We start from the raw sequence: 20526 nt of genomic DNA on the forward strand, positions 1-20526 counted from the left end.
GAGATACTGCATGGAAACAGGCCCTTCAGCCCACCAAGTCCACACTGACCATTGATCACCCATTCATACTAGTACTATGTTATCAAACTTTCTCACCATTTCCTACACACTAGGAACAATTTAGGAGGAAACTGGAGCACCCGGAGGAAACCCACGAGGTCACAGGGAGAACATGCAAACTCAATGCAAACAGCACTCGAGGTTAGGATCAAACCCAGATCTCCGGCGCTGTGAGGCAGCAGCTCTAACAGCTGTACCAATGTGCCGCACCATTGCAGGAGGACAAAAGAAGACAAGTGCATAAAAGTCTGTTAAACTTTGAAAGTACAAACTGATAGTTAAATATTTTTTATTAGTTAGGGTGGACAATCCACTGTTGTCCTGGAATGTGCCACCAGCAATGTTGGAATGTTGTTCCATTCATCATGCTATTGGATTCCCTTGGCCTTTTTAGGAGCAGTTTGGTGACAATTCAAAGTATTGAGAGATAGTTAATGTCATAAGGAATAGGAGTAGAATTAGGCCATTTGGCCCATTGAGTCTACTCCGCCATTCAATCATGGCTGATCTATCTCTCCTTCCTAACCCCATTCTCCTGCCTTCTCCCCATAATCTCTGACATCTGTACTAATCAAGAATCTATCTCTCCCTGCCTTAAAAATATCCACTGACGGCCACCACGGCCTTCTGTGCCAAAGAATTCCACAGATTCACCACCCTCTGACTAAAGAAATTTCTCTTCTCCTTCCTAAAATAACTTCCTTTAATTCCGAGGCTATGACTAGTCCTAGACTCTCCCACTAGTGGAAACATCCACTCTATCCAAGCCTTTCACTGTTCTGTATGTTTCAATGAGGTCTCCCCCTCATTCTTCTAAACTCCAGCGAGTACAGGCCCAATGCCGACAACCTCTCATCATAGGTTAACTTACGGGATCATTCTTGTAAGCCTCCTCTGGACCCTCTCCAGAGACAGCACATTCTTCCTCACGTGTGCCTCACGGTTCAGTGCTGGGCCCGTTACTGTTTGTCATCTACATCAATGATTTGGACGAGAACATGCAGGGCAAGATTAGCAAGTTTGCTGATGATACAAAAGTGGGAGGTTTTGCAAATAGTGAAGATGGTTGTGAAAGATTGCAGCAGGATCTGGATCGATTGGCCAGGTGAGCTGAGGAATGGTTGATGGAATTTAATACAGAGAAGTATGAAGTGTTGCATTTTGGAACATCTAACACTATCCTACACACACTAGGGACAATTTTTACATTTACCAAGCCAATTAACCTACATACCTGTACGTGTTTGGAGTGTTGCAGATTAACTTTTTGGGAATCCTGCATCAGCACTCCCAAATCCCTTTGCACCTCCGATTTCTGGATTCTCACCCCATTTAGAAAATAGTCTACGCCTTTATTCCTACTACCAAAATTCAAGACTCCACACTTTGCCACACTACATTCCATCTAAAAGGCCTGTCCCACATTTTCGGCGACAGCCTGAAAAGAGGTTGTCGCGGCGTGGTCGCGGGGTGACGCATGTAATCACGTGCAGTGTCTCCCTGCCGCCGCTGGATTTTGGAATGTTCAAAATCTTTCCGCGACACCTGTGTGTCTTATCATGTCGTGTGCCCTGTCGCACGCTGACATAGGCTGTCCTGCAGGTGACGCCCGGTGACGCATGGTGATGCTAGCTCAAGACCTCGTCTAATTCATTTTGCGACAGCCTGCGTCACCATACGTCATCATGCGTCAACATGCGTCATCATGTGTCAACCTGTTGTCCTCAGATGTCGAAGACAGTGACGCAGCCTGTATCTTGCCGTATCGTGTCACGGGTGGATGTATGTTGACTTTGACTGTCGCTGTTTGACGTCTGTGTGGTCGCAGGATGTCGTAGGCGCTGTCGTAGGCTGTTGTATGCTGTCGTACGTTGTCGCTGTTGAGGTCCTGGAAATTGTGACGTCGGCTGACGCAGATTGTCGCAGCTTGCCGTCAACTGTGTTGTAGCCTGTCGTAGATTGCCATACAACTTGACGGTTTTTCGGCAACTGCGGGCCTCAGTTACTGGTGCCCGCAGTCGCCGAAAAAATCGCAAAGTGAGACTGGCCCTTAACACTTCTCCCAACCTGTCCAAGTCCTTCTGCAGAGTCCCTGCTTTCTCTCCACAACTTGCCCCTCCACCCATATTCGTATAATCTGCAAACATTGCCACAAAGCCTTCATTCTAATGGTCTGGTGCCCTCTGCTGTGAATCTACAGCATGCACAATAGGGCAGAAAACGGTTTGGGCCTTTGCAGTGAATCAGTCTTCCCACTCCATTGCCACCACATCTATAGCAGGGGAAGATGAAACATTTTTGTTAGTTCCTCTGAGAATACAACTCTATAGGAACCCCCTTTTTTCAAGTACCAAGACTGATTTTCTTCAAGAAACTGTGTTTGCAGTCCACTTTTGTTAAATTGCTCTGCACTCTGGCCATGTCCAAATTTCAAGACATCATATCTTTTACCATTTTGAGCTAACCATAATCACATAAATTTCAACATCATCCTCTTTTTGGTCTCTGCTAAAATGTCAATGCTCAGTAGCGTGGGTGGACCTGGCCTGTGCCTTCCATCCCAATCACCTAGAGCTATTTCACAAACCATCTCACCATTTCACAGCACATTAGCACACCAATGCTGCTATGGAATTGTTTTCCTCACTTTCTACATTAGCCTGAAATATTATTATCTCATATTCACTCTGAAATGTTGAGCGGATGATCCATCTTGGTTCCCACCAGGCCTCACCACTACTATGGAATGTCATTAATTCCACATGATATCAGGAAACAACAACAACTTCTCCAGTCTCTCCACGTTACCAAGTTCTCTCATCAATGAATCATTTTGATAACTAACTTCTGCAACCTCGTTATAGCCTTTACATTATTTATAAAATGTGGTGCCTGTAGTTGAATTGTGGCCAAACCAGTGTTTAATGAAGGTTCATTGTGTGTACTTTGTTTGCTCTGTTACCCCATTGTTCTATTTATAGAGTCTATGATTTGATTTATAATTTATATCTTGTTATCAACCTAAATATGTTTTCCTTCATTTTCCTTCTTATCCAGCTACCTCATAAAAATTAATGAGTATTCTCCCCCTCAATAATTCCTTCTACCAGCAGGTTCCACTGAACCTGAATTTCTTAATAGATATTTCAATAAAAATTATATTTTTAAGCCTCTGGTTTCCGAACACACCATCAAGGGGAATATTTCCTCTTTCTTACCCCATTCATTATTTTAAATCGCTCTCCATTCATAACTTTATATAATTCTGTCAAGTTACTTCTCAATATTTTGAGAGCAAAGAGTTCAGCCCCAAAATGTTTATTCTTATCGGTTCTGATGACATAAATTCTGATTTTCCTCAGTGCTTCTATTTCCTTCAATATGAAGGATATTCCTTTAATATTTTCTGTAATCTTTAATATAATTTCTCTAATTACTGTTCTAAAATTATCTTAGTTAATCTATTTTGCCATTTTTAATGATTTGTGACTGAACAGCATTATTCCTTTTTAACTTAATAAAATGCGTGACCTTTAAACTTCACTGTATTAAAATTAATTTGCTCTTATTCTGCTAATTACGCAAGTCTGTTTATGTGATTTTGTATTTTGGCACAATCTTCCCCAATACTAATTATAATCTCAAATTTGGTCAACTAAAATCTTTGATATATTTCTGATTCCTGCTGTCAAATGATTTATTTAAACAAATTAATTCCCTGCAATTCATCACTTTGGTTTTGTTACCATTCTTGAAATCCTATTGACTATTGAATAAATCTGACTATTGTATGAATATATTTACTATGCAAGTACTGTTTGATGCTTTTAAAGAGCTGCTTGACTTCCTGTTTCAATTTACATTTAAAATTAAAACTATTTTCTATAGTAGTCCAGAGCAAAGTATGTGTTGGATTTGGTACAGGTGATCTGATGGTTACGGTTCCACTTTCAGTAATCAACTGCAATGATGGTTCTGTTCAACAAATATGGAGAGGTCATATAGTCTGTCAGAACTGTGGTCGACTGAGCTATTGGGTGTGGAAGAGCACAATATATTATCCCCGATTCTAACATGAATATTTCGTCCTCAGTATTTGTCGAAGAGGTTGGGGATGGATACGGTCATGTTTGGTTACCTACAGACAACGTTTGCTATTATCCAACTCCTGGGAGGACCCCTGTTTGGCAGGTAAATGTTTTGGTTCAGGAAATTGGATTCTCCAGGGTACAATTTTTATGAAACTTCAGTTGATTTACACCCACTCCTGATTATCCCTTTATGATGTAATCACTACTATTACATGGTGCCTTCCACCTTAAAGCTCATGAGTTTTTCTGTTCTTCCTATGTTCACCCTATTCCTTTCATTCTTCTACTGGTTGTTTATTACAATTTTCAGTGACTAGTGACTGGATCAAGGAGGGAAGTTTGAAAAGGAACAGAGAGCATACATAATGACAATAGTTCTCAAGGAAATTGCTTTTTAAAACTCTCTCACTGAAGTGAATTACTTTTGTCTGATTAAGAAACGGCTACGCGCAGGGAAGCATGACTTCACAATGTTTTGTGCACAACATCTGTTCTCTATAAAAGATTACTCATCACTTTTACATCTTTGTGGAGTCACATGCAGCTGAAGTCAAGAGAGTGGAGTGACAGGAGTGTAGTTACAAGCCATAAACTCCATGGTTCCAGTAATGGGAGAGAGTGGCCAGAGGGCACAGCTTTCGGGATGTACCTTCAGAATGGTGATATGGAGGAATTTCTTCAACCAGAAGGTGGTGAATCTATGGAATTCATTGCCACAGATGGCTGTGGAGGCCAAGTTATAGGGTATTTATAAAGCAGAGATTGATTTTTTTTATCACTCAGGGTGTCAAAGGTTATGGGGAGTATGCTGGAGAATTGGTTGAGAGGGAAAGATAGATCAGCCATGATCAAATGGCAGAGGAGACACAATGGACTGATTGGCTTAATTCTGCTCCTATGTCTTATGGTCCTCTCGTTTGATGTAGACATTCCTCCAGATATTATCTTTTTTTCCCTCAACCCCACAGCCTTCCGAATGGTTGAGATGAATGAGAGCTGGAAGATAATGGATGTAGACATGACAAATATGACAAATGACCCCAAGAAAGGAGAGGAAGGCTGGCTCCTGCCTGCAGAGCTTATACCCAAAGAATATAAAGAGAACCACACCCCAACTTCAATTTACTGTGGAGCAGTGTTTTAAAAGGCACTTGCGATGTGTAATCTTCTGCAAGCCCCAGCCATGCACCCTTACCTGGACAGCTCTGACTGTAAAATGCAGGTCACTGTTATGCTAAATGTTTTTTAAGTTCATAAATTCTAGGAGCAGAATTAGGCCATTCGGCACATTAAGTCTACTCCGCCATTCAGTCATGGCTGATCTAGCTTCAGAATAATCAAGTTGATTGCTGATCTGTGTAAGGATCATAGTTTAGGGCTCACCACTGCTTTAAGAATGTCACTTATACACGACTCTCGAAGAATGGATTTCAGCTCCTTTCCTTGAGTAGCGTCATTGTGCAGCTTTGCCAGGATTGTGGACTTCTTGAAGAATGGGATGCACTTGCATGATGCTTCAGGCTCTTTTGTGAGCGTGGAACTTTGTAGGAATTGCACTAACCATCAGCTAGCTAATCTGTGATCATGAGATTACATTTTATGATATTCAACATCAGGGTGAAGCCAGTGCAGCATTTGTAAACAAGAATGCAAGGACAGATAATCTATCAGGAATCTGCCTGCAAATTCTAGATTTGTACAAATAAACCAAAATCCCAAGCATGCAAGCAGACATAGAAGTGAATTCAGTTGGCCATGAAATTGTTTGCAAAACCCAGCACAATCCAAGCTAACAATTTACTTATTATATGTGGGTAACCTTGATTTGAAGATAAGGAATCAACTTTTGAAGTTTATGAATAATGCAGAATTTGACGGAATAGTGTATAGCAAGGTTGTAGCAGGCCTAAGAAGGATACAGACACAGTGGCAAAATGGAAAAATGGCAGATCCAATGCGGGAGAGAAATTAATGGATAGTTGGCACTTTGAGCAATAGGGGTGGCAAATTCATAAATACTTTAAGTCAGCAGGGCAACTCAATAAACTAACTAAGAAAGGTTATGGGATGTTTGATTTTGTAACTATGACATTGATTACAAACAAAATGCAGGCCATATTAATCTCTATGAATCACTGATTTGGCCTCAGTTGGAGTAATGTGTAAAATTCTGGGAAAGCGTTTTAGAAAGAATTTCAAGAGATTTTAGCAGAAAAGGAGGTTGTGTGTCAAAGTGTTATCAGAAATGAGGGTCATGTCATCTGGGGTTGATCATAAAGAAGAGAAGGTTGAAGAGGACTATCAGAGGGAATTAGAATCATGACGAAACAGATAGAGGCGGGCAGGGCCGGCCTTAGGAGTTGCGGGGCCTAATTGGGAACAATTTTGGTGAGCCCCAGGTTCCCAGCCAAGGTCTGTAGATTCATAGAAATATAATTAAAGTCTATTATAGACTTTATATCTCTATGGTAGAATGGAAAGTAATCAAAATGTGCGCTTAAAAAGTGCATGCGACTTAATTGTCCAAACAGATCTAAGCTACATTTTAATATAAAATTGCATACCTGTAAGCCTACAAGTAACAAACAAAACGTGTAGATCACCTCTGAAAAGTACATAGTTACAATACCACTTGTTTTAGTGACTGTGAAATGAAAAAAAAAAAGTGATTTAATTAAATAGATCCTGGAAAAGCAATAACCATTGGTGAAAAACCAGTCCAGTCATTAAATCTTGGGCTTCAGCCCCATCCTACCCTTTGGGCTTCTACCCCATCCTAACTTAGTTGTGTGTGTTAGTTGTCTGTGCATGATGTGTGTGTGTTAGTTGTCTGTGCGTGAGGTGTGTGTGTGAGAGGGAAGAAGAGAAGGGAGGGAAGGAGGGAGAGGAGGGAGGGAGAGAAGGGAGGGAAGGGAGGAAGGACAGGAGGGAGGCAAAGAAAGGAGAGAGGGAAGGAGAGAAAGGATGGAGCAAATGAGAGAAGGGAAAAGAGAGGAAGGTGGGAAGGAGAGAAGGGAGGCAGGGAAGAAGGGAAGGAGAGAAGGGAGGGAGAGGGCTGGCGGCGGGAGCGGATGCCGGGGTCCAGGCAGACGAATGTGAGCTGAGGCCGAGGTTTGTAAATGTTGCTCCAACCCCCTGCCTGGCCCTCCGTGTATAGGGAGGTTTCACGGCAGTCGGGTCACGACCCATGACTCGTACTGTTGCTACGCTACTCCAAATGGATTACACGCGATGTACTGCAGGTAGGCACTTACCATTGTTTCCAGCGTAGCGGGCCCGTTTAAACCCGCTGAAATTGTCAATTTTTGCGCTGTAAATAATTATGGAAATCGGGATAAGCGTGAGAGACATTTAGCATGCTTCAGAATTCCAAAAGTGAGGAGAAATGACGGTAGATAGAAACGAGAGCTGAAGGGGACAACAACAGCCAGAGTGCTTGTCGAACATTGGCCGTTTGCTCACTGCATTTCATCAACTAAGGCATTATTTGTGTTTTTTCTTGATTCCTTTGGCATCTAAAAAGTTTCAGAAGTGATAAATCTGGCTGTAATTTTTTTAAATCGCCCATGGTTCTCGTGGGTTTTTACATACAAAATGAAAACGCATCTGAAGAAAAATATACAGCCAGATTTATCACTTCTGAGAATTTTTAGATACCAAAGGAATCAAGAAAAAACACAAATAATGCCTTACTTGATGAAATGCAGTGAGCAAACGCGATAATTCCCAATATTTTCAATGTTTACCAAGCACTTTAGCTGCTGTAGTCCCTTCAGTTCTCGCTTCTCTATCTATACCTTCATTTCGCTTCACTTTTGGAATTTTGAAGTTAGGTACATGTCTCTCACACTTAACCCGACTCCCACAATTTTTTTCAGCGCAAAAATTCAACATTTTGGCGGTTTTTAACATGTAGGAAAGTACGCGTTTCTAGCATTAATAACATATACCGGAAGTGACGGATGTCTTCCAGTTGGATTTAGCGGCTCCGTGCGTCGAGCCCTATGACCCAGTGACCTTCCGTGCAACCCCCCTATTGTTCACCGCGTCTCCCCGGGGAGAGAGAGGGGTGGAGCCAGGGCTGTGTGCGTGAAGCACGGCGACTGGAGGGGCGGGTGCGCTGCCCTGGGACCGCGAGAGAACGACACACCTCCCCCGCTCCCCCTTCTCCATTCTCCCCCGCTCCCCCTTCTCCATTCTCGCCCGCTCCCCCTTCTCCATTCCCCCTCACACCCCCCTTCCCGTCTACCCTTTTCTTCCCCCTCACCCCTCTACTCTCTCTCTCCCCCCCCCTCCATCTGGGGTAGATCTACCCGAGCTGAGAGTAGATAACTCTGACGAGAGGCCCCCTTACTCGCGGGGCCCAATTGGGAGCAATCGGTCCAATCGGCTTAAGGCTGGCCCTGGAGGCAGGGCTGGTCTTAGGGGTTGCGGGGCCCAATTGGGAACAATTTTGGTGAGCCCCAGGTTCCCAGCCAAGGTCTGTCAGCCCAGTTATTTAGTATATATTATGAAATTGTACACGAAGGTGCTATGGATTATTCACTGTCTGAATCTCTCCTGCTCCCGTTTGACTGTCAGTACCTCCACTGGCTTCCAACCTTTACCGTAGCAGCTAATTACCATTAAACTGCATTATGTGTTTGGACACAATGCCCTTGGAGACAGCGGCTGATTGGACGGGAGGAGACCTATTTGTTGATTGGACGGGAATTTTATGGCAAGCTGGTTGGTGATTGGACGCAACCCCCGTAGAGACAGCGATTGATTGGCCGCCAAATAATCAGGCACAAAAAAATTGGCAAATAGAAAACAAAATCGCTGGTTGGTGCGAACTCAGTGGACTATCTGGCTGTATCTCCAAACTAAACAGTATAACATGCAGGTACATTCATTTCAAATAAAATTCAGTGATTATTTCACATGATTTCTCACTGTGTAAAGCTCAGTATCTGACTAATTTCTGTTTAACGCGTTTGGTCTGCCGTGAGCATTTTTCTCTCCCAAAACAGTTCATATCTAGCAATACGATCAATGAACCAGACAGCAGTTGGATGCAGTCATGCGATTAGCAAGCGATTGATAAGATTTGATGGGGCACCCTGAGCTTTTTTACACTAGTATCAGGGTTAAGTTATTGAATTTAGTTGTTTCTCATATGTTCTCATACAATCTATGAATATTGTGTTTACACGCCTGTTATGCTGCTGCATTGTTGTGTTTCATTGTTCTGTTGTGAGTGCACATGACAATTATACATTCTTGACTCGACTCATCACTCATGCATATGTGCAATAGAAAACGGGTAACCATTGCACTCTGCGCCAAGTTAAAAAGAGTCAGCAGTTAATCAGGAAGTGACTATTTGCCTCCAAAGAGCAACCCTTTGTTAGGTGGCTTCACTAAATGGTGCAACTCAATATTCTTCCAGCAGTATGTTTTTTCTTGCTCAAGATCTGCAGCATCTGCAGTCGCTTGCGATTTAATACTATGTTCCGCTGCGATCTAACTAATGGATGGCCCATGCTGAACACACGCAGCATTGAAATGCTAATACGACAATTAGCAAGAATATTGAACAATACAGTAACACGTAGCTCAGAGGACACTGGGGTTTAATTTTACAAATGCCCATTTTCATGAAGCAAGTCACTTTTGGCAACAATACTAGTTTTTAAGAAGGCAGACTTTGCACTGACCATTTGAAAATAAATCAGTGGTTAACTAGCAATGTAAACGTGATGGTGTGCCTGCCACCAAAGCACCGTGGGAGGAAGGTGGGGGAGAGGGAGATGAATGTGGACGGACAGGGGGTGAAACAAAAAGATAAAGAGCTGGTTTCAGTAAAACAGCAGTACAAAACACAGAGACAGAGACACAGAGACACAGAGACACAGAGACACAGAGCCACAGAGACACAGAGACAGAGACAGAGACAGAGACAGAGAGAGAGAGAGAGAGAGCGCTCAATCACATGTTATTGTCTTTTGAAGACTTTTTAATGACGCCGCCCTCATTTTATTCAAAGGAATGCGGTATAACTACTTGTTCACTCGTGCCTCTTAACAACTTCTAACAGTCATAGTCACCAGATCGTTTGTGTCTGATGGCCGTGCAGCGGTTCTTATCGATGTTTCTTTGTTTTTAATAAAGCCAATTTGTATTTCCATACGAAATAAGGAACATTAGGCATGGGGCCCAATTGGGAGCAATCGGTCCAATCGACTTAAAGCCAGTCCTGGATAGAGGAAGGAGTACAAAACTGTTTCCTCTTGCAAATTGGTCATTAAAGCGGCAGTTGAACTTATTGGAAAAAAAATGGCACGGGAAAGAAGTGATAATTAATGTAGGGGCTACCAGGATGAGGAGACACCACATAAAATGGTGAGATACAGAAATTCCATTGGAATTTCTAAGTGGCAATTTTGAACATGCTTGAACAGGATTACGGTATTAAAAAGCAGGATGTGGGGATAAATCGGTCATTCTTTCCAGGGTCAGACCAATATTGCTGACTCAATGACCTCCTTTGACCCTTTGGTATTAGTCAGATACTATCGTTCCATACAATGTGTTTGTGAAAACAGCAAACCTTTCCATTTTTGTAGTTATCTTCTTTTTTTAGTTTTAGAGATACAGCATGGAAACAGGCCCTTCAACCCACCCTGTCCATACTGACCATCGATCACCCGTTCACACTGGTTCTGTGTTATCCCACTTTCGCGTTTACTCCCTGTTCACTAAGGGCAATTTTTACAGAGGCCAATTAACCTACAAACCCACACGTCTTTGGGATGTGAGAGGAAACGGAGCAGCCGGAGGAAATGCGCGCGGTCATAGGGAGATTGTGTTAATGCTACACAGACAGCACCCGGGGTCAGGATCAAACCCGGAGTATCTTGTGCTGTGAGGAAGCGCCTCTACCAGATGCGCCACTGTGTCGCCCATACAATTGTTAGCAATTTGAGTATTCTTCCAGGTAATCTTCACCGTGATCAGGTGATAATGAAACTAAAATTGCTTTAGGCGTTTACTCTGAATCTGTTTTCAACATATTTTTGGGAAAAAGGACATTTATATAAGGAATAGAAACTCTTGTTCAGATTTATAGAACAAAGAAAAGTGCAGCCCAGGAACAGGGGCTTCGACCCACAGTGTCTGAGCCAAACATGATGTCAGGTGTTAGACCCAAAATGCTGGAATAACTCAGCGGGACAGGTAGCATCTCTGGATAGAAGGAATGGGTGACATTTTGGGTCGACCCAAAACGTCACCCATTCTTTCTATCTAGAGATGCTGCCTGTCTCACTGAGTTACTCCATTATTTTGTGTCTATCTTCGATGTAAACCAGCATCTGCAGTTCCTTCCTGTACATGATGTCAGGTGATTTGCCCAGCTACAGTTAAGAGTGTTTCCCTGGTGGTCTCTTCATTATCCACTGTGTGTTTTAATGTGTGGCTGCAAAGGAATGTTTTGTCCTTTTGCTCTTGCCTCATCAAACTTATTTCTTCATACTTTAACTCCATCCTGTCTCCCCTTATCCAGTCTTTCCCAGCCTATATTCAGGAAGCCCTTCATGCCATCCACCATTTTGATAACTTCGAATTCCCTGGCACCAACTGCCTCATCTTCATCATGGATGTCCATCCAGTCTTTATACACATCCATACCCCATTATCCACTCTGTTTCTTTCTGGACCAAAAACCCAATCAGTTCCATCCACTCACAATCACATTCGCTGATGCAGGGTCTCAACCTGAAACAGCAGCTCTCCAATGCCTCCACAGATCTGCCTGACCTACTGTTCTTCCAGTAGTTTGTTACTTGCTCCAGATTCCAGCATCTGTACTCTTGTGTCTTCATGATTCTTTGATATTGTATTTTTCTATCAACAGGTTTGGCGACTTATTTGGAGGTCGAGCTGCCCTCTCACTCGCATACCTCTCCTCTGGCCTTACCTATGTTTTGATGGGACTCTCAACGAGTGTGTCGCTACTTTTCCTTTCCCGATTGCCCTCCGTATTCATGCACGGGATGCAAGGTACAATTTGCTACTTTTTCCCGCCCATTTTTCTATTAATCTCTCCAGTGCCTGATTTGTTTAAGAATGTGTTTCTTCCCTTTTTAACCATTTTCAGCTGCTCAGATGGTTGTGACTGACCTGTCTTCTGAATCAGAAAGGGCTGGAGCACTTGGGAAACTTGGTATTTCATACGGGCTGGGAATGATAGTTGGTTCTTCTGCTGGAGGTTTGCTGATCTCCAAATTTGGGTGAGTACAAAGTGATGCTGTTTGGCTCGCTGAGTTACTCCAGCTGTGCCTTTTTTATGTTCTCATCTCCTGCATCCCACTAGAACGTGCACAAATGGAAGTCGGACTAATCCCTTAATTTTGATTTCTTGTTTTATATAGTACACATATTTGCTATAGGAGTCAGTGGGTTTGTAACAAGATAGCTATGGGAGTCAGTGGGTTTGTAGCTCACTGACCCACTAACTCCCATAGCTATCTTGACTACGCTTCTTCCCACCCTGCTTCCTGTAAGGACTCTATCCCCTACTCCCAATTCCTCCGTCTACGCCGCATCTGCACCCAGGATGGGGTGTTCCATAACAGGGCACCGGAGATGTGCTCAATTTTTAGGGAACGGGGGTTCCCCTCTTCTAATATAGATGAGGCTCTCACCAGGGTCTCCTCTATATCCCGCAGCTCTGCTCTTACTTATCAGTCTTTCCAGGTGAGGCAGAGGTTCACCTGCACCTCCTCCAACCTTATCTACTGCATCCGCTGTTCCAGGTGTCAACTTCTCTACATCAGCGAGACCAAGTGCAGGCTCGGCGATCGCTTCGCCCAACACCTCCGCTCAGTTCATACTAACCAACCTGATCTCCCGGTTGCTCAGCACTTCAACTCCCCCTCCCATTCCCAATCTGATCTCTCAGTCCTGGGCCTCCTCTATTGCCAGAGTGAGGCCCAGCACAAATTGGAGGAACAGCACCTCATATTTCACTTTGGTAGTTTATTGAACATTGACCTTTAATTTTAGATAGCCATTGCTTTCTGCCTCCTTCCCCTCCCCCTTCCCAGCTCTCCCACAAAGCCTACTGTCTCCGCCTCTTCCTTTCCTTCCCCGCCCCCCCCCCCCCGTGACATCAGTCTGAAGAAGGGTCTCGACCTGAAACGTCGCCTATTCCTTCTCTCCATAGATGCTGCCTCACCCGCTGAATTTCTCCAGCATTTTTTGTTTACCAGTGATTTTAATGTTATCTTTCTGATGCATGATGGGAAGTTTCTTTACAACTTCATCAATGTGGCAGCAGACCATGTACCGTCAATGAAGGTGTTGATTTGTTGACAAGATGTTTTTCCTGGAGCATAGAACATCTAACGTTGAACAGTACTGCATAGGAGTAGGCCATTTGGCCCACAATGTTTATTCTAAACATGATGCCACAGAAAAACTAATCTCATGTACCTACACATGATGCATATCCCTCCATCCCCTACATATCTATGTGCCTCCATTCTCTGCCAACTTGTACATTAACCTGAATGGTGTTTGTTAACATTTTTGAGTTAGAGCAAATTAGCTATGGATGAGACACAACCGCCTCAACGTGCGTGTATGTATCTTCTAGTTGTGTGGAAAGATAACCAATCATAGTGTGACATATTGGAACAGACCAAATTCCAGCCACATTGATTCATCTCTTTCATATAGCCACCTTTTAGTGTGTTTCAAGGATAGATGTCACATGACCTCCTCCATTCACATAGCTTTGATTTTTAAAAAGCTTGCCCTGGCTAATAAACATAAGGTTGTTTTAGTTTCCTCTATGATGCAGATCTTACATTATACTTTTATACATAAAACAATAAAACAATACATTACAAAGCACTTCTAACAACTTAAAATATATAAATTAATTAACCCCTTAAATGTTCAAATCTAAACTACCAATCGGGTTACATTGCATGTTTTTCTGATAGATTTTAGTTTTGCCTGGCTCTCCTAACTGTGCATGCCTGCAATAAAGTACATATTTCAATGGTTCAATGGTCCTTTATTGTCACGTGTACCATATAAGATACAGTGAAATTTGATTTACCATACAGTCATACCCAGAAAAAAGTTACAAGACACACAACTACATAAATGTTAACATAAACATCCACCACGTCAGCTCCCCCACATTCCTCACTATGATGGAAGGCAATAAAGTCTTATCTTTCATCCTTATTCTCCCGGGGCAGTTGAACCATCTGCAGTCGCGCCGATTGAAGCTCTGCAGCCGCCGATCAAAGCTCCTGCATTGGGGCGATCGAAGTTCCCACAATCGAAGCTCCTGTGGCTTGGAAATCCCGAAGTCGACCCCCCTCAAGGGACCGCGTGCTCCACGATGTTATCCGCAGGCTCCCGTGGTTGGAGCTCTCAAAGTCGATCCCCAGCAAAAGGTCGCCAGCTCTTCAATGTTAGGCTGTAGGGGGGACGGTGATCTGATACGGAGAAAAATCACATGTCCGTCGAGGAGATTTAAAAAAATATATAATTCCCTCCAAACCACCACCTCCCCCGCACCCCCCACATAATACAATGCTACAGATACACTAAAACATATATTTAACAACATACTAAAGACAACAAAGAAAGAAAAGGACGAGACAGACTGTTGGCGAGGCTGCCATTGTAGGGCGCCACCCGGTGGTCTCTCACCTGTGAATACTGCACCTTTGTTACTGAGAAGGATTCAATTTATTGTGAAAATCAATGTCAATATTGGACACAAAAATATTTTATTTTAACTCTGTCACCAATTGATATCCCATTGACAGTCCACCATTTTGATCGGTATCCTTCCTAATTCACAATTTAGCATGCCAAAACCAATTCCTGTGATGAATACTTTTATTTCAAGGTAATTTCAATTGTAGCAATGAATGAACTAGGTTTTTGTTTTAAAGGATGTGAATAAAACCAGGCCTGTATCTTATTTTTATATCGTAATGTGTTCAACAGCAGAGGGCAGCAATGGGCTACCAATAAATGTAAGAAATCTGTCCGGAGCTATGAAACAGCCCAAAGGGTGTGCTTGGCTGCACTCCAGGTTTAAGGGAGAGGGTGAGCCTAATCCCACTGTCTCTGTTCTCCGATTAGCTAGATTTAACCATGATCTGTGACATGTGTTCATGACTTCTTCTTTGTTCCATACCACAGTAGAAAAATTACATAAGGGGGTCTCGACCCGAAATGTCACCTATTTCCTTCACTCCATAGATGCTGTCTCACCCGCTGAGTTTCTCCAGCTTTTTTGTCTATCTAAGAGTTCAAAAGATGTCTTTCGAGCTGATTTTGAAAAATAATACTGTTGCAATTGTTGGTGCTTTAGGGTCTCTTGACGTTAAGAAAAGCATTTCATAACTCACTTTTAACACAATCAGTTTTTATGAGTTTGATGGATAAAGTTTGGCATGGATGTCTATGATGAATCTCCTGCTCTTTTAAACACTACCGTGGATGAGATCCTCTCAAAAGGATTTTATGCCTCATGTAAAAAACAGTGCTGTTTTGTCTAGATTGTGGTGCTTGAGTGTCTCGAGAGGGACTTAAGCCCACACCTGATTCAGAGGTAGCACAAAACCATGACTGAGATTACTAAAGAGGCTATCTGTACGTAGGAGTTTGTATACTCAGCCATTGACTATAAATCCCCTGGGAGTTGTTGGTGCTTGTTTTAAAGGATAAATGTGTACATCTGTCAGCTTCATGCAGTCACTGAGGTGGGTCCGTGACAAGAACCATGCTGTTCATACTATTAATAGTGTAGCCTTGAACCAAAAGAGCTTTCACCCACTCGCTGACTAGATCTTTCCCCTAAAGGTGCTGACTCTTTCTTAAAGGCAGCAATTTGTTGACTGATGACTTATTGAATCAACATGTAAGAACATGAACAGCACATCTCCTTAAAAAATTGCCCCTCTCACCTTAAAGCTATGTCCTCTGGTCTTTAATACTTCTACCCTGTAAAGGTTCTGACTGTCTACACTAGCTATGTCTCTCATAATTTTATATATTTCTAGCAGGTGTGTAGGAAGCAGGAAATGTTCAAACCCAATGTATTTGTATGTAGTTTTTTACCTTCTTTTCGAGAATTGTAAATAATTCCACTAAACTTTCTAGTTACTCTCTGCTTGTTGTATCTCAAACTACTCTGTACACTGTGGCCTGGATGGTTATCCTTGCTTTCTTAAACTAGCCAACCTTCCCTGATCCCCAGCCCAGCACTTACATCCTTTCCTGCAAATTAAGTCCATTTTAGAGCTCTTATTTTCTGGGAAGAGTTGATGAGAATGTGGGGAGAATAAAAACTGCAGTTAATGTAGGCTAATGTAAATGAATGATTGATAGTCGGCATGGACTTAGTGGGCTAAAGAACATATTTTTATTCTGTAAAGTTATATACCGGTAATTTTATTTTTCTATGAAGATCATGACTGGGCCTTTTTCCAACCATTTATAATATCCTTAACCATGCTAAAATCTTGTAGCTCTCGGTCACACATAGTCGGATATCCACAGTCCTTTAGATCAAGAACTGCAAAGAGTTGCATTCAATGAGTAAAAACATTTTGCCTCAATTTCTCTTTGAATTATTAGACCATTTGCAACTACCCCCTCCACCCCCCATGACACATATATACCCTTAAATTCACAAATACAAGCAAAATGCTGGAAATACTCATCAGCTCAGACAGTGCCAGTGATGGAGAAACAAAGTCGATCTCCAGCAGAATTTACCTCTTAATTTTCCAGCTAGAGACTACGTTGCTCTCCCGCTCCGAAACTTCAGTGTTTGCCAAAGATCGACAGTTCTATTTTTTCAAAACCACTACAGGTATTGATCAACCTTACTCCACTGTTTCCATCGGTTAATCCCCCCTTCAGAGAAGTCCTACTAATGATTCTACAGTGCACTGCATCAGACGCATATACAGTAAATCCTCTTGGGGGTGCGAAAACTGAATTTACATCTGATGGTGTTACGAAGGAAATCCCTGTATTTTGTTCCAGCATCGACTGGTGGTATAAGTCCAAACCTCTTCAGGCCTCTTTCTCCCACCCAGATCGAAAATCAACTAGGGTTCTCAAAGGATGGCACGAAAGACAGAGGTTTTATTCATGGGTTGCTGGCACCAGCATTGGGAGAAAAGAGAGCTTTTTTGTTGCGGTGGGCTCTGTGTAGACCAGATTAGGACACCATCTTGGCAAATTGATAACAAGAGCTCTAAAATGGACTTAATTGCAGGAAAGGATGTAATTGCTGGGCTGGGGATCAGGGAAGGTTGGCTAGTTTAAGAAAGCAAGGATAACCATCCAGGCCACAGTGTACAGAGCAGTTTGAGATACAACAAGCAGAGAGTAACTAGAAAGTTTAGTGGAATTATTTACAATTCTCGAAAAGAAGGTAAAAAACTACATACAAATACATTGGGTTTGAACATTTCCTGCTTCCTACACACCTGCTAGAAATATATAAAATTATGAGAGACATAGCTAGTGTAGACAGTCAGAACCTTTACAGGGTAGAAGTATTAAAGACCAGAGGACATAGCTTTAAGGTGAGAGGGGCAATTTTTTAAGGAGATGTGCTGTTCATGTTTTTTATATAGAGAGTTCTGGGTGCCTGGAATAAATTGCCTGGGGTGTCAGTGGAGACAAAAATGATAGTGGCATTTAAGAGGTTTTTAGATGTGTAAATGGACATACAGTGAATGGAGGGATATGGATCACAGGCTGTGAGGGTGCTAAACAGTCACTCCACCGGATTCTGCGGCTTTGCACTGACAATTTAATAACTCTGGCACTGGCCACTCAAATCAGCTGCCCTGGACATTTTAATGACTGTTTTTACTGTATTTTAATGTTGCTGTTTTACCTGCTTTTAACTATTTATACTGTCATCAGGGACTGGATTGTTTTTACTGTTATTATGTGTGAAATGTTTAAGTTTTATGTGTGGTGCTCCGGTATTCCCTGGGAAACGTCTTCTTATTTTGCACTGTACAATTGTTGCTTTGCAAGATGACAATAAAGGTTGATGATGATGATGATGACATGCAGGCAGAGGAGATTTGTTTAACTTGATATAATGTTCAGCAAGGACATGTGGGAATTACAGAGTCATGGCTGCAAGAGGGCCAGGGCTGAGAACTGATATATCTGATATCGGAAAAACAGACAGGTGGGCAGAGAAGCTTTGTTGGTGTGGAAGAAATTCATTCCCTTGCAAGGGGTGACATTGAAACAGGAGATGTGGAGTCAATATGGATAGAACTAAGGAATTGTACGGGTAAAAAGACCCTAATGGGGGTATCTACAGGCCCCCAAACAGTAGCCTGGATATAGGGTGCAAGTTGAATCAGGAGTTAAAATTTGCATGTCGTAAAGGTAATGCTACGATTGTTATGGGAGATTTCAACATGCAGGTAGACTGGGAAAATCAGGTTGGTACTAAACCCCAAGAAAGGGAGTTTGTGGAGTGCCTCGGTGATGGATTCTTAGAGCAGGTTGTATTGGAGCCTGCAAGGGATAAGACAATTCTGGATTTAGTGTTGTGTTATGAACCGGATTTGATAAGGGAACTTGAGGTTAAGGAGCCATTAGGAGGTAGTGAGCATAATATGGTAAGTTTTAATCCAAGATTTGAGAGGAAGAAGGGTAAATCGGAGGTGTCAGTGTTACAGTTGAACAAAGGGGACTATGGAGCCATGAGGGAGGAGCTGGCCAAAGTTGACTGGAAAGATACCCTAGCAGGGATGACAGTGAAGCAACAATGGCAGGTATTTCTGGGAATAATACAGAAGGTGCAGGATCAGTTCATTCCAAAGACGAAGAAAGATTCTAAGGGGAGTAAGGGGTGACCGTGGCTGACAAGGGGTGTCAGGGACAGTATAAAAATAAAAGAGAAGAAGTACAATGTAGCAAAGATGTGGGAAGCAAGAGGATTGGGTAATGTTTAAAGAGCAACAGAAGATAACTAAAAAGGCAATACGGGGAGAAAAGATGAGGTACAAAAGTAAGCTAGCCAAGAATATAAAGGAGGACAGTAAAAGCTTCTTTAGTATGTGAAGAGGAAAAAATTAGTTAAAACCAAAGTTGGACCCTTGAAGACTGAAAAAGGTGAATTTATTATGGGTAACAAGGAAATGGCAGATGAGTTGAACAGGTACTTTGGATCCGTCTTCACTAAGGAGGACACAAACAATTTTCCTGATGTTCATAGTGGCCAGAGGATCTGGGGTGACGGAGGAACTGAAGGAAATCCACATTAGTCAGGAAATGGCGTTGGGTGGACTGATGGGAACTAAAGGCTGATAAATCCCCAGGGCTTGATGGTCTGCATCCCAGGTTACTTAAGGAAGTGGCTCTAGAAATCGTGGACGCATTGGTAGGTAGACGAAAATGCTGGAGAAACTCAGCGGGTGAGGCAGCATCTATGGAGCGAAGGAATAGGTGACGTTTCGGGTCGAGGCCCTTCTTCAGTCTGAAGAAGGGTCTCAACCCGAAACATCACCAATTTCACCCTGTTGAGATGCAAATCGTATTCTCAATTAAAAAAAGCAAATTTGTGAACTTCCTATTTGTTTGATGGAAAAACAATGAGCTCCACAGCACATAGAATATCCCCAGGTTGAGATCCAGCCTTGCACAGGATGAGAAAATCTCAACAAAAACATTGTCTACGACACCAAAGGTTTTTTTTAGTTCCAAACATTAAGGAGTTTCTATTCCTAAATATGCATATATCGACCACAGCTGTAAAGATATTCGTTTTTGGTCATTCTGGTAGCATATGCTAATATTAACTATAAAAACAATGAAAAATCAGCCCTTCCAAAGGAGAGGAACTGGAAATCGAATCATGTAGATTCCATTTAAAATGTGGGTCATATACGGGCATGAAGGGGACATTGTATTAAGTGATCCCAGCATGGAACCACTGCATGATTTTAGCAAGTTTTACAATTGCACTCTCTGTCCTTCTGCAACAACAGTCATTTCATGAATACAAGGCTGCCTTTCAACAGATCAGATTGGCTTGGACAAGTCCCATCGTGCCTCCAGACTTCCTGCCTTTTGTTACATTTATTCTTCATGTTGATGTTTCCATGGTGACATTATCTCAAAATATTTCCCTTGATACCAGAACATGCCTCAGGTAATAATTGGAAATCAAAGATGTTGTGGGAGGTCCAATCAATGGTCTAGAAAACAACAGAGTTACATATACTGTTCTAAATGTTTAGAGGTAACACTGCAAAAAAACAACAATGTAAAATATCTATACCCAGAGTTCAGCCTCTACTTGCCTGTC

The 20526-nt window shown here is 42.4% G+C and overlaps 1 protein-coding gene across 1 annotated transcript in view; it reads left to right on the top strand.

Annotated features, from left to right (window-relative positions):
• slc22a18 (solute carrier family 22 member 18) overlaps positions 1 to 20526 on the top strand; it is an 85844-nt gene that overhangs the window by 12096 nt on the left and 53222 nt on the right. Inside the window, exons 2-4 of the mRNA XM_033039130.1 lie at positions 4154 to 4251; positions 12049 to 12194; positions 12292 to 12424. Of these exons, the coding sequence (XP_032895021.1) occupies positions 4154 to 4251; positions 12049 to 12194; positions 12292 to 12424 (377 nt within the window). The remainder of the gene's footprint in view (positions 1 to 4153; positions 4252 to 12048; positions 12195 to 12291; positions 12425 to 20526) is intronic.

The sequence above is a fragment of the Amblyraja radiata genome, chromosome 20 (assembly GCF_010909765.2).
Source record: "Amblyraja radiata isolate CabotCenter1 chromosome 20, sAmbRad1.1.pri, whole genome shotgun sequence".
NCBI lineage: Eukaryota > Metazoa > Chordata > Chondrichthyes > Rajiformes > Rajidae > Amblyraja > Amblyraja radiata.